This window comes from Petaurus breviceps, unplaced genomic scaffold (assembly GCF_028583685.1).
Source record: "Petaurus breviceps papuanus isolate PSGF00001 unplaced genomic scaffold, PetGlider_PUasm1.0 176, whole genome shotgun sequence".
Taxonomy (NCBI): Eukaryota; Metazoa; Chordata; class Mammalia; order Diprotodontia; family Petauridae; genus Petaurus; species Petaurus breviceps.
This window is the reverse complement of record NW_027185771.1, coordinates 6,606,897-6,622,048: the sequence shown is the minus strand read 5'-3', so window position 1 is coordinate 6,622,048 and position 15,152 is coordinate 6,606,897. Positions and strand designations below refer to the sequence as shown.

General features: G+C 42.8%; 1 protein-coding gene across 1 annotated transcript; it reads right to left on the bottom strand.

Moving 5' to 3' along the window:
- Positions 1-308: 308 nt before the first annotated feature.
- LOC138159575 (thyrotropin-releasing hormone receptor-like) lies at positions 309-10,404 on the bottom strand. The gene is made up of 3 exons (XM_069085920.1): positions 10,013-10,404; positions 8,069-8,498; positions 309-737 (listed from the first exon to the last, which is right to left on the bottom strand). The coding sequence occupies exons 1-3, from the start codon at positions 10,387-10,389 to the stop codon at positions 309-311; spliced, it is 1,236 nt and encodes a 411-aa protein (XP_068942021.1). The 5' UTR covers positions 10,390-10,404.
- Between the last annotated feature and the right edge of the window lie 4,748 nt (positions 10,405-15,152).

The window sequence follows — 15,152 nt, the reverse complement described above, 5'->3', positions numbered from 1 at the left end:
GTTCCTTCTCCAATATGGAATATCTTGTATCTCCATATTCTTGACCCTACTGCTACTGCTTCCAGAGTAGTGCCCTGAGCTGCCCACCAGGCTCTCCAGTCTGTTAGTAGGAAAGCACTTCTCTGTTAAGATTGGTCCATTCATCATTAAGTGATATCTCTTCAACATCTTGTCATATACCTCTTTCGTTGACTTGAAGGGTCTTAAGAGGTTAAAGGAACAAAGAATAGTAGAAGGACTCAGTCATGCAAGGTTATAAGAGCAAGATGAGAAAGCAAGATGAGAAAGCAGGAGGTAACAGGAGGGTGCTAGACCACACTGAAATAGGGTTTTTCTTGACTGATTGGTTGATCAGCCTGCTGGGGACCCTCAGCCCTCTGCTCCTGCTCCAAGCGAGGCTGCACTTGCCCTTGCTTCTTGCCCAAGACCCTGGGCTTGGCTTGGAAGGACTCCTGTACCACACTGTAGCTAGTGGTGGTCAAGTAGACCATTCGCCGTTGGGGATCTTCCTCTGAGCATTTGCACAGCCTCTTAAAGGCCATGCGGAACTTCTGGGACATGAGGTTGTAAATGATGGGGTTGATGGCGCTGTTGGCATAGACGCAGGTTCGACAGAATAGGAGAAACCATGGATCAAGGTAGGGGTGGTCTATAAAGGAGTTCACTAAGACCAAGGTCCGGTAGGGCATCCATAAGACAGCAAAGAGGACCACCACCACAACCAGCATCTTGGTGACCTGTGAGAACAGTGTAGACAATAACTCGTCTGCTGGGAATGCCGACATCAACCACACCCAAATGGCATTACGATGAAGTGGCGAGACATGCTACCTCCCATTTAGTGTCATCAATAAAATAAATTATTAATAATTAACATAATTATGATTTCTTGTTCATAATAAGACCTGGCATTTATCTAGCACTTTGGTTACAGAGGACTTCCCCAGAGCCTTAGACTCCATGAACTGGGACTTCTGGCTCTGATTTACAGACTTTGGGTCTTATTTTGCTTGCATGTGGGCCTCCGGGCCACTGTTTGGCAACATCCAGAATGTGCTACATCTACTTTGGGCATTATTCCCATCTCATCCCCACCCCCACCCCCCATGGAGACCTTGGGTTCTGCCCCTTGGACACTACAAGGAATCAGGTTTCCAGGCTATTTCTCTGGCATCTCCAGCCCATGCTACTGCTCTTTCATTTTTCATTTTCCCTTTTCCCTCCCCTCCCCTCTCCTTATTATCTTATACTATATAATGTAAGCTCCTCAAGGGCTAGCACTGTCTTGCTTTGCTTGTATTTTTGTATACCCAGCATTTAACACAAATGACTGGCATTTGGTGTTTGATAAATGCTTTATCTAATCTGTCCTCATACATACAGACATACAATAAATATCTCACCGAATCTTAACAAAATCCTATGGTACTGTGTTAAGAGAATTTCTAGTTCAATTCTATTACCACCATTTATTTAACACTTGCGATGAGCATTTACTTAAGAAGGAACTAGGGACAAGAAAGGGCCACCTGGAAAGGCCTCCTGCAGAAGACAGAATTTGAGCCCAGTTTGAAATATCTGCAGACCTTAAGGCTTCAAGTTTCTCCCCCGATTCTCGGGCCTCCAAAATCAAGCTGAGGTATCAGACCATAGTCCTAGTTTTAACTAGTTAGTTTGCAGATTCCAGCTTGAGATATCAGCCACCTTTGTGTTTACAGACTGTTTCCTGTTTTACCTGACACAGATGTTCTCTTTCTGATGTCTGTTCTTTTTGATTTCTGTTCATTACTTTACCCCTCTGCCTTCTGTAAAATTCCATTGTGCCACTCCTGCCTATGTAACCAAAACCTGTATCATGTAGCTTAAAACTGCTGCTCAGGGCTGGCTCACTGATTTTTGCATACAGTGAGTCTATGCTCTCAGCATAATAAACCAGCTTTCATAATGTCTCTGCCTCATGGATGATGTAATTGACAGACATGCCTATCAACAGATCCTTCTACAATTTTTGACTCACTATATGTAATGTAATTTTTATCATCTTCATTTTTAAAAAGAGGAAATTGAAGCTCAGAAAGGTGTCATGTTTTGCCTACTGTCATCCAGTTAATAAGCGTGGAACTCAGGTCATCAAAGAATGTTCTTCTATGAGGCACTGCCTCTATTCTCCCCTCCAATTCACACCTCCTTTCCACCCACACCAACTCTAGAGATTTGAAAGTAGAGCCTGAGCATAGGGCAGGGAAGCCGACAGGGGACTCAGTAGTCAGTCAATAGCCAACAAACATTTATTAAGTGCTTACTGAATGCCAGACACTGCTAAATGTGGTGATGCAAAGATAGGGGGGGAATGATCTCTGCTCAAAAGGAGCTCATCTTCTGATGGGGGAGACAACATGAAAACAACTATATAAGATAAATACAGTGTAAATGGAGGGTAATCTCATAAGGATAGCAGTAGGGACAAGGAAGGGGTGCCAGAAAAGGCCTCTTGCAGAAGGTGGGATTTGAGCTGAGTCTTGAAATAAGCCAAAGAAGCCTGAAGGTGGCTTTGAGGAGGGGAGAGCATTCCAGGTATGGGGAGGGGCGGTCAATGAAAAGGCATAGAGTTCTAAGTGGAGAGACTTGGAGAAACAGCATGAAGGTCATTGTTGGTGAGTGCATTAAAGTGGGGTTGTAAAATGGGTAAGAAGACTGGAAAGGTAGGAGAGGGCTAGGTTATGAAGGGTTTTAAAAGCCAAGCAGAGGGTTTTATAGGTGATCCTGAAGGTAACAGGGAATCACTGGGTTTTATTGAACAGTGTCAGACCTGGGCTTTAGGAAGATGCTTTTTGACAGCGGAGTGAAGGATGGATTGGAGTTGGGGGAGACTTGTGGCAGGCAGACCCTCCAGCCTATCTCAATAGTGAAATGGAGTGATGGGAGTCTTCCCAAGGAGGTGGAGATGTCAGAGGAGAGAAGGCATCACATAGGAGAGATGCTATAAAGGTATAGACCACAAAACCTGGCAGCAGATCGGATATGGGAACAGGTGAGGAAGAAGGCATTGTTACACTCACCTCAAGGAATGTCAGAAAACCATGGGGGAGGAGGGATGAAGAATGAGAAAAGGGCCTGGGAATATAGCTATTTGGAGATCTACCAGGTGAAACTCTGAGAAAATTAACTCACAAGGGGGAAACCCAGGTTATTAGCTTTAGGAAAATAAGCCCTGCCTCTTACTTCCAGAATCTGAAAGAAATCAGACTGGGGAGCTAAAGAAAGTAGGAATGCTTTCTTTCTCTTCCTCCTTTTGTTCTTTGACCTAAGTGGGAATCATCATTTTAGGACAGACTAAGAGCCAGAAGGGAAGGAAGTGGGGAGAAAGGATTAGAAAAAAAGAGGACATAAAAGGTTAGAAGAGGGATAGAAACCAGGAGGACTTTGAAGACAAACCTGCCTGGTCTCCCAATTTTTCCAAGAGCGGGTCCTTCCTTGACACCACCTAGCTTTCCCCATGCCATACACCCTGGGCTTCCCTCCTCTTCATTCCTGGACTGAGGGGAGTCAGGAGACAAAGAAAAAACAGTCTTAGTGGACGGGAGGGGCTGTTGGGGGGAGGGGAAAACTGCCAATCTCCACCTCCTATTGGCAGAAATTTGGCTAGTATGCTTTGCATTCTCTCCAGATAATTTCCCACCTGTTACTCTGAAGCAATCTGATAGTCTTCTCTTTCTCCCCTGGACAGGAGTTCTATTGGTTCAAAGAAGGTCCAGCATGGTAGGAAGGGAGAAGGAAAGAGGGCCAAGCTATCTCTCTCACCAAGCATGTCTCAAGAGGACAAAAGTCACCTAAGAGCAAACTGAAGACCTTTCTGTCTAGTCCCATTTGGAGTAGGGCCAGTGAGCCTGCCTGGTCCACCTAGGGAGTTATGTGCATAGAATAGAACGGAAACAGCCCTGAGGCTGTCAATTCTGACAGATGCAGGGACATCCCTAATAATGTACCTTATCACAGGATAACAGATGTAAAGCTAGTACCAGTAGACCATCTGCTCCAAGAGTTCTTCATCTTTTTTTGTGTACAGGACTCTTTCAGTGGCCTGGTGAAAACTATGGCCACCTCAGAATAATATTTTTAAATGCATGAAATATGCAAAATGTTGGATTGCAGCAAGAGGCTAGTGAAAATAAAGATGTCATTTATTTTTCCATGCAAGTTTATGGACCCCCTGAAATCTATCCATGGCTCCTTTCTGAAACCATGAACTCTAGGTCAAGAACCCTTGATCTCAGTAGAGGGAGCTAGATATTGAGATGGGGGAGTGGCAAGGTAAATAGAGCATAAAACTTGGATTTGGAAGACTTGGATTTGAATTTTGCCTCATACACTAACTAGCTATGTGAGCCTGGGCAAGCCTCTTAACCTCTCTGTGCCTCAGTTTCCTCATCTGTAAAATGGGGCTTATTGTGAGACTCAATTGATTTAATAAACATAAAGTACTTTGCAAACCTTAAAGTCCTGGCTATTGTTAATGGGAATTTTTATTTCCTTTTTATTGTTTTATTATTTGGGGCTTGAGGCCATTCCTCCTACAATTTTCGGTTAACTCAAAGCCTATCCTCTATTAATATTAACCACACCTGACCAAAACCTGACTCATAGAATAATAATAATAAGGGAAAGTCAGGGCATGGGGTATGAAATTTTACTTAAGGTCTTAAACATTCCTTACATAAGAGGTCAGAGGAAGAATCTCAGCTGTCTATGACTCCTTGGTAACATCTAAATATCCTTCCTTACTCAGTCTGTTTGTGATGAATCTAAATGTAGTCTAATCTGTAACCTGACTTAGTTTACCTATAGAGTCTCTTTAGCTAGATTTGTTTATGTATGAGATTATGACTCTGTTTAACAAAGTTTTATGATATTAAAGGAAGCATGGGATTTTGAATCTATTTTTTCTAATTTTTATGGCCTAAGAGGAATGTAGAAGATTGCAATGCATAAAAGAATGAAGCTCTGTCAGTCTGACATAAGTTTGTATATAAGAGACCTTGTTAGAATCCTAACTGGGATTCAGATTTCCCTTTTTGTCTGAGATCTGAACCTAGGCTTAAAAATAATAAAACTTGGTTTTTTCTCACCTCTATAATTTGTGCATTGTGGTAGATTTGTATCGGCAGTAGTTCCCTACCACATGAATTCAAAGAGGAGATATTTCTCCCATAATACCATTGTAATTATTAATACAATTGGGTCATTTTACAGATAAAGAAACAGATTTTCACTGGCTTTCTCCCATGCCTGGAATTATCTTCCCCTTCTTCTTGTTGCCTCCTGGCTTTCCTGACTTACTTCAAGTCCAGCTAAAATCCCACCTTCTCAGAGAAGCCTTTCCCAAACCCCCTTAATTCTGGTGCCTTCCCTCTGATTATTTCCAATTTATTCTGCCTATAAATTATATATACATGGTTGTTTGCATGTTGTGTCTCCTATTAGACTGTGAGAACCCTGAGAGCAGCAGGGACTATGTTTTGGCTTTCTTTGTACCTCTGGCATTTAGCACAGTGCCTGCAGTGGAGGCAGTTAATAAATGTTTATTGACTGACTGATTGTGAGATAACAACTTTCTCTGGGGTCACATGGACAGTCAATGGTAAAGAGTAGACTTGATATATCCTAACCATAGATCTTTTACCTCCCAATCTAGTAATCTCTCAAGCAAACTGTGCTGCCTCTCTTTCCTCAGAATGTCTGATGAGACAAATAGAGCAAATCCAGAGTGGGGGCTGCTAGGAGGGGAAAGGGGGAATACTTAAAATCTTATTTTTAATTGCATTAAGAGATTATCTTAATCACTTGGGCTAGGCTGTTATATGCCTAATCCCTTTCAAGTCACTGGGCTTGTAGCTGTTAATAACACCCCCTCATATTACGGATAGGGAATACTCAAGTCCTCACTGAGAGGCAGCATGAGTATACTGGGAGTAGAATATGATTACAGATGAATGAAAAGCATTTATTAAGCACTTATTAGTTATTTAGAAATCTAAGAATGCTGGAAAACCTCTTGGGGACTCTTGGATCAGAAGAGAGTGGGGGGACGGGAGGAGAAGGGAACCTAAATACTGACCTTTCTTGACACACAAAACATACATGAAAGCATCTCATTAGGCATCTCCTGTTTCCCCAAGCTCTGGGGCCAGTAAATGCTTATAGTCTCTCTTAGAGCTTCCTGGAGGAAAGCAGTCTAGGTCTGTGTCTAAAAGAACCTGGCAAACATTGCCCCCCACCCATGCCCCAATGGATCAGTTGTCTGGGACCTAGCCTAGTTACTCTGTTCTTCATGTTTTTTCTTTCTATATCTGTCTCTCTCTCTCTCTCTATGCCTTTGTCTCTCTGTCTCTGTTTCTCTCTCTCTCTTCACACACACACACACACACACACACACACACACACACACACACACACACAGACTCCAGTACCCTCTTTGTCATAAAAAATTGAAATATTGAGCAGCTAGGTGCCACAGTGAATACAGCCCTAGAGTCAGGAGGACCTGAGTTCAATTCCAGCCTCAGACACTTGATCACACTTACTAGCCGTGTGACCTTGGGCAAGTCATTTAACTCCAATTGCCTTGCTTCCCCCTTTCCAAAAAAAAAATTAAATATTGCTACTTCTAGCTTGAGATAACAAGTCACATAACTAGATGGAGCCCGAAGAATTTAGCAGAGACACCTTAGCTCTAGTGATTAATTGGTTAGTGATAGAATTCCTGCTCAGCTTCATTACTTCTAGTTACTTACCATGAGCATGTTAAATAATTAGGTAGAACTCCATTGTTAATGGTTAATCTGCAGATTCCAGGTTTTTCCCAGGCGTTTGATGACTAATTTACAATTTTACCTTAGGCAGATCATCCCCTGCTGTTACCTATTCTTTGATGTGTAAATTTTTACCTTCTACTTCTGCCCTCTATAAAATTGCATTGTATCTGTCCTGCAGATGTAACTAAAACCTATATAAAGTCAGCAGTACCTATCAATGAATCCTGAGATGATTTTTATGTCACCATCCTGACAAGGAGTTAGCTGGTGGGGGTGCCCAGTGGGTCTTCCCTGAGCTTCTTCAGGGGAGAGCAAACCCTATATTTCCTTGTATTGAAAGTGCACTAAAGATACTAAAATCAAATTGGGCCAATTTGAAACTGTGGCAATCGTTAGCTGGAAAAATCACATATTCTTTTCTCCTCCTCTGTTCAGCTTTGTTCTGTTAGCATTCTATTCCTCAGAATCCTATTAAGAGTAACTGTAGATGTGGGACCCAAGCTTGCATTTCTGTCTCCTGAATTTCTTCTTCTCTGCCTCCCTCCCTGCCTGCCTCCCTCTCTGCCCTTTCTCTCTCCTAAAGCCCTTTCTTCTTTTTCTGCCCCCTTGCTTGTTTTTGTCTATGCATGTCTATCCATCACTGTCTCTTTTTCTCTGTGTGTATGTGCATTTCTCTGTTGCTCTCTCTCCCTTTTTTTCATATCTCACTGCCTTTGTCATTAGAATGTGAGCTCCTTGAGGGCAAGGAGCATTGTTTTTTGCCTTTTTTATTTATCTCTTACCACTTAGCACAGAACTTCACACAAGATTTTGATTTTGCTGTTTAATCTTGTCCAACTCTTCATGACCCCATTTGGGGCTTTCTTGGCAAAGATACTGGAGTGGTTCACCATTTGCTTCTCCAGCTCATTTTACAGAAGAGGAAACTGAGACAAACAGGGCTAAATGACTTGCCCAGGGTCACACAGCTGGTGACTGTCTGAGGTTGGATTTGAACTCAGGTCTTCCTGACTCCACACCCAGTACTCTATCTCCTGCACCATCTAGTTCACACACAGTAAATTCTTCATAAATTCTTGTCTGACTGTCTCTCTGTGGGTATGCAACTGTTTCTGCCTTTCTCTTGCTGCACGCTGCCTCTCTCTTGCTCTGCGTGCCTCTCTCCTTCTCCTCCTTCACGCTGCTTCTACCTCAGACCTTTCTATCTCTCTATCCCTGTGCCTTCCACTCCAAACAAGAAAGGAGACCCATCTTACCTGCTTCCTGGAAGACAGGGCCCCTTTGGTTCGCAAGCGACCACCAGCCTTGCCCTGCTCTGCCTTGGTGCCTTGTCCCCTCTCTGGCGTGCTCCCCTCTGGGTAGCCCTCTGTGCCTGCACAGCTGGTGATGTGGGAGAGAGAGCTCAGGAAGAGGATCCTCCCAATTAGCCCATAGAGGACAGTGGCCACCACCAAGGGGGTGACAAAGAAAATGGCAAAGTCCAGCAGGTAGATGGGCAAGTAGAGGTTCCTGGAAACCTTGTAACCACATTCCAGACTTTGGCTCTTGGTGATGTTGATGTCGACAAGAAAGAACCAAAGCGTGCAGTAGGCCGATGTGACCGCCCAGACCCCGGTGATGATACGCTTGGCCCGGGACACTGTGCACATTGTCTGGGCCCTCATGGGATGGCAGATAGCTATGTACCTGAAGAACGCAAAGAACAGAGCACAGACCCGCTAGATGGTGAGCATATCAAGGTGGGAGTCATATCTTCAGGGGCCTGCTCTTAAAAATTGAACACCCAGCTCTCTAAGTAAATGTATGCATAATTCCCTTTTAAGTTTAATTTGTGTTATTAACATGTTCTCCTGCACTTTCTTAAGTATAGACAATCAACAAAATAATAGATCAAGCCTTAATCTATGACAAGAGCTCAGGCTGAAAATTGAAACCTAAGACTCTCAGGAGCCTGTTGAGCTGGTCCAAGCTCGCCCCTGCTGATCCTAGACATTTCTCAAGCCCTTCCAGTTCCTAGCATGGTGCAGGAGATGGAATAGGGACTCATTAGATACTTGTTATTTCTGATGAGGCCGACAGTACTAAGTCACATGGTGGGGAGGGAGCACAGGTACCCTATGGACACAATCCACAGAACTGTGTCTATGGCCTGCCTCCATCACTTCCTCAGGAAAGCCCTTTACTTCTTCAGTGGCCCATCCATGACGCAGGATTAACACTTCAAATCTGGAAAATTACACATTGGAAAAGGAGAAAGCCACAAGATCATCTAGTTAGAAATAGAGTGGTATAGGGGAAGGAATGTTGAACTCGGAGACAGGAGATCTGATTATGAATCCTGCTTGGACACTTTTTAGCTGTATGTCCCTGGGTAAGTCTCTTGATCTCTCTGAACCTTTGGTTTCCTTGTCTGCAAAAGGATAATGATGCTGACATGACCTATCTCACAAGTTAGGGATTATAAAAATCCTTTGTAAACCATATGAGCTACATAAATGTGGTCTACTATTATTTTATTCTGGTTCAATTCCCTCATTTTATAAAGCAGGTGTTCTTAACTTAAGCTGTTTTATAAAAAGAATTCTGATAACTATTTCTATGTAATTGGTTTCTTTTATAATCCTATAGATTTTAATTTATTTATTTAAAAATATTATTCTGAAAAAGAATCCTTGGACTTCACTAGAAAGCCAAAAGGGTCCATGGCATGCATAAAAGTGGAGAACCCCAGTAAGAAAGGCCTAGGGTGATGGAGAGGAAGGTAAATGCCCAAGGGCAAATAACTAGGTAGGGACTGAGTCAAGGAAACTATGTCTCAGCTGGTTAAGTGACCAAGCAAGCTATGGTCATACAGCTAATGAGTGTCAAAGCTGGGAAGCTTACTTTTTCTCAATTGATCTTCACAAGCCTGAGAGGTAGGTGCTATTGTCATCCCCAGTTTAAAGATATGGGAATGTGGATTAGAATGTGAAGTGGTAAGGACCTCATTCTTTGTAGCCCTGGTTCTTAGGTCTCCTGTCTTCTAATCCAAGGATCTTTTTATTCTAAAATTCTACTTGCCCTGCAAAGGGTCACGACTCCCTCCCAGACTTTGCTAGAGTTTCCCAAAGTGACTGAATTCTGGTAAGACTGAACTTTATGAGTCATATAGAAGCCTTGTGATATAAGCAAGGCAATGTAAGTGAAAGAAATATTCCTACCTCTCCACAGTGAATGCCATGATGGAACAAGAAGAGACGTTGATTCCAAGATACTGAAAATAGGTGATACAAAGGCAGCCAGCATGCCCGTAAATCCACTGCCCAGCCAGGCTATCAGAGACATTGGGAAGTCCAGCTGCCACAAGTACCATAAGGTCAGCCAAGGCCAGGCTGACCAGGTAGCAGTTAGTGGGTGTTCGCATGTCCCGAGTGGTCAGCACAACTAGTACAACCATCATGTTGCCAATGATACCCACTCCACATATCAGCAGCACCAAAAAGACAGAGACAGTCTTGTACTCGATCAGGCCCAGGACAGTGTCACTGCCCACCAGGGACATATTGGTGGGGCTGTCAACTTTGCTTTGGTTCTCCATGATGATGAAGAGGGAGAGGAAAAGTGGACATGTGTGTGTGAGAGAGACAGAGACAGAGAAGAGAGAAACAGAAACAGACAGCGAGAGAAAGAGCAAGAGAGTGAGAAAGAGAGAGACAGAGAGAGAGAGAGACAGAGACACAGAGAGAGAGAGAGACAGAGAGACACAGACAGACAGACAGACAGAGAGAGACAGAGAGAGACAGAGACAGAAAGAAGCTAGGATTGGTGACTGAATTTCATTTCCTAGAGAATCTGCAGGGCTTTGGACCACATAAAACACCGAGATCTTAAGGAGAATATCCACATCTTTAGCTTCTGCAAAAGCAACACAAAAACAGAGTTATTCACGTTTATCCTTCATTTGATATAGGAAAGGATCATAGCACTTGAGGCTGGAAGGGACCTTAACTATCATCTAGTCAAACTATTTGAGTTTACAAATGAGGAAACTGAGGCCCATAGATGTTAATTGACTTGTCCACAGTCATCTAGGTAGTAGAAAGTAAAGCCAAGATTTGTACTCAGGATTTCTCACTCTTTATTCATATTTCTGCAGCACTTTAAAGCTCACAAAATGTTTTCCTGACAACAACCCTGGGAGGTAAGTGGATAAATTTCATGCCCATTTTGCAAATGAGCAAACTGTGGCACTGAGTGCCTCTTTGCATCAGAATTTTAGTATTAGATAGAGCCTCACAAATCATCTACTCCAGCCCCTGGCCCAGTGAATGATTCCCTTTTAGTTAAATGCCTTCTTCATGTGATAGGGGCCTTACCATTTCATGGCAGTTCATTCTACTTCTCAGCAGCTGACTTGCGCATGGTCACAGAGCTCATAAATGGCAGAGCTAGAGAAGGAACCCAGGTCTCCTGACTTCACATCACACACTTTTCCTGCTATGCCCCACTGCCCAAATATTCCCCTTTGCCTATGTCCTCCTCCAGTTTCTCAATGTGGTGTGGAGGTGTTTTTAAGAGATTATGCTAGCAGAACCCAAGCTCTGGTAGGTTCTACCAAGACAGAAAAGCTTCAAGCAGAGGGCTGCCTCTTCTCCCTCACCCAGTGACTCCAGCCTCCTGGCTGTTACTCATGCATGTTCTCCCTCCCTCCCTCCCTTGTCGTCTCTGTCTTCCTGGCTTCTAAGTGCCAGCTAAAATCCCAACATCTACAGGAAGTCCTTCTTGATCCCCCTTAATGCTAGCACTTTGTATCTTCTGATTATCTCTGATGTATCCTGTCTACATCATGTTTGTACACAGTCACTTTCATGTTGTCTCCCCTCTTAGATTCTGAGTTCCTTGAGAGCAGGGTCTATCTTTGGCCTTTCTTTGTATCTCTAGCACTTTGCACAGTGCCTGGAGCATTAATAGGCACTTAGTAAATAAATGCTTATTGACGGACTGACTCATCAGTCAAGTTAAGGATAGAAAGGCTATTAAGACATCAGAAAGTTGGCTACTTGGTGAAATTTTTGGAGGCATAGCTCACATTTATGTAATACTTACTATGTGCCAGGGACTGCGCTAAATGCTTTACAAATATTATTTCATTTGATCTTCAAGATAGAAGCTTTTGGTATCCCCATTTTACAGTTGAGGAAACTGAGGCAAATAGAGGTTAAGTGACTTGCCCAGGGTCACACAGCAAGTAAGTGTCTGAGGTGAAATTTGAACTCGGGTCTTCCTGACTATAGGCTGAGTGCTCTGTCCACTGCAGCCCTAGGAAGTAGGTGGTATTATTTACATTTTACCAATGAAGAAAAGTCTCCTCTATTAGCAAGCAAGCTCCTGGAGGGCAAGGACCGTGTTTTTGCCTTTCTCTGCATCCCCTCTGCTTAGCATGGTACCTGGAGCACAGAAAAAAGACTGACAAAGGCTTCTTGGCTGAATGACCATCTGATTGACTGGGAATGCAAAGGCAAAATGAAACCTATTCTGCCCACCAGCAGTTTACATTCTACCAAGGAAAATATCAGGCAGATATAGAGGCATAAACAAAATTTAAAAATCTATTTTCGTGAAAGGTGTGCTCTTGGAAATAGATTATAATCATAGATTTCAGAGCCGGAAGGGGGCTCAATAAATCACCTTGTCTTGATATCTGTTTTGAGATCAGCAAGAAGTCATCCTCACCTTGCAGACAAGGCAGCTGAGACCCAAAAAGTCATTTAACTTGATCTGGATGGATTCTGGAATCCAAGATTTGTAACCTGAATGGAAACTTGTTGCTTTGGGTGACGGCAGGTCCCGCCCAAACCTCCCACTGCACCACTGCCCACAAAGTTGTTTACACTTTGTATCCCCCATTAGAATGTAAGCTTTTTGGGGCGGCCAGGTAGCACAGCGAGTAAGAGCACCGGCTCCAGTGTCAGGATCGAATCCAGGCTCAGACACTTAGCACCCACCCAGAAACACCTGGCCATGTAACCTTGAGCAAGTTACTTAACCCCAATTGCTTTAAAAAAAAAAAAAAGAATGTAAGCTTTTTGAGTACAAGGGTTCTATTTTTTCCTTTCTTTGTATCCCTAGTGTTTTGTACAGTTCCTAGTGCTTAATAGGTAAATGTACTTGTTTGCAAGTGACACTGAGCTAGGGTTAAAGAAATAAGATAAGAACCTAGAGGGATTGATACCTTGGGGAGTCAGGGAATTACATCTGAGGTGGTGCTTGAAGGAAGGGAGAGACTTCAACAAAGAAGGCAGAGGCAATTCTGGTTAAAAAGTATGGGAGGAGAGGGAAGGACAGAAGGAGGAGAGTTGGTTCAGCTTAACTGAAATAAAGTCCATGAAAAGAAACAAGGAAAGAATGGGTTGGAAAGGTTGGAAAGTAGAGCCACACTGGACAGGGCTTTGAATACCAGAATTAAAAGGCAGATTTATAATACATTATATTATTATATATTACATATAATATATTATATATGTATGTATCATATACACACATGTAATACGCACACATCTATGTGTATATACACATGTGTGCATATGTGTATATATACACACATTCATATATGCATGCGCGTATATACCTTTATCCATTCTATATATATTTATTTAATTTTATATATGTATACATATATTTCCAATAGGCAATAGGAAGTCTCTGAAGGTTTTAGAGGAGAGGAGTGGCAATTTCGTCCCTTGTTATGATATCAGTCTCACAACTGTCTGTGACTTTATAACTCTACCTAGCAGCTGCTGAGTTAGTACTAACACTAAGAAGTTGGAAGCAACTCTAAGTGCTCTGGTCCTACCCATCTCCTAACTCCCCATTCAACTTTCTTATATTCTCCTCCCCACCTTTTTTTAAAATAAAAGATGAGGGATTGATTGCTGAGGTCCCTGAGTTGACATCACTATTATAGACATAGTCTCAATATTTCAGGAATCCCCCCTCAGGATTCTTGGGCCAGGACAAACCTCTCCAGAGAACAACCTTTGATGGGAGTGAGGGAGGAAGGGAGGGAATAGAGGAATCTCATCTCTGCTACATGTTACCTGTGCATCTTTTGGTGGGTCATTCCCCTTCTCTGTGCCTCAGTTTCCTCCTCTCTAAAATGAGTGTTGGACTGGTTGATTTCTGAGGTCCTTCTGGCTCTAATTCTTATGATCATATGTTAGAGATGGGAATATGTATGGTTAGAATGCTCTGAGTCAATCGGCCAACAAGTAAATATTAACTACTTTGTGCAAAGCACTAAAGATACGAAGAAAAGCAACAATATAGTCCCTGCTATCAAGGTGCCTCCATTTTGAGGAGGGACACAATTATGTACAAACAAGCAAGTATGTAGGATGAACTGGAAGACATCTCTGAGGAGGGGAAGGGAGCAACCTTGCCCAGGAAGGTTAGGGGAATGAAAGACCAACCAGACCATCTTAAGCACCCTGCTTCAGGAACTGCCAAAGGGTTGGTTGGTTAAAGGTTCACTGACAAGAGGCAGCTAGAGTCTATTGGGCAGGAAAACTGGACGCCCTGGGCTCCCAGGTCTGTGTCTCTCCACCCCCATCTCTTAGGTAGCTATTCTCCTTGACCTTTGCAGTTTATGGTCAGATGCATCAGCAGCTCTGAGCAGTCCAGAGAAATGTTCTAGGAAAATAGGAGATGGGCATTGGTACCCTAGGCATACCAATGGTACTCATATAGACAATAAAAAAAATCTTCATGACTGATTTTCTCTCGTGGGAAAATTGCCAGTTCAGAAGTAGACACTATCCTTGTTGGGGGTATTTTACTTAGACTTTCCCCCTACATTAAGGTCAAAATGGTTCAGTTCTCTAGTTTTGGGATCAAAAGATTTAAACAATTGCTGCAACAAAGCTTCCTTAGGGAACTTGGTGAAATTGGATGAAAATAAAACCCAGCTAAGGAACAGAATCTTCTACCATTGTTTGTAAAATAATAATAGTTTACATAAATAAGAGTAGCATCTCACCAATTAGGTTTGGGTCCTGGGACTTATTTCTATTGAGAAGAGGAGAGAAAATCTCTTAGACATACACCCCATGGACAGACAGAAGACTCATGTAGCTTCAGACAAACCAATATGACAAAGGCAGGCAGACAAAGGTGGATAAACAGACCCATGATAATTCAGAGAGACAGAAATGACACCTGTGCAAATGCAGACAGACAGATGGTGGGCATACACATACCCATGGACAGACACATACCCAACAGATACTTAGATAGGATACACAGACAGCTGTCTACCTACCTGCTTTGGTCCAAACAAGCAAATGAAAAGATAGTAACCCAAAC

Bases quoted from the DNA above. Each gene is read 5' to 3' on its own strand.
- LOC138159575 (XM_069085920.1), bottom strand. From the start codon at position 10,389: ATGGAGAACCAAAGCAAAGTTGACAGCCCCACCAATATGTCCCTGGTG. The intron at 8,499-10,012 runs GTAGGAATATTT...TGCGTTCTTCAG, and splicing joins ATGGCATTCACTGTGGAGAG to GTACATAGCTATCTGCCATC. The intron at 738-8,068 runs GTAAGATGGGTC...CTGTTCTCACAG, and splicing joins CCCTGTCTTCCAGGAAGCAG to GTCACCAAGATGCTGGTTGT.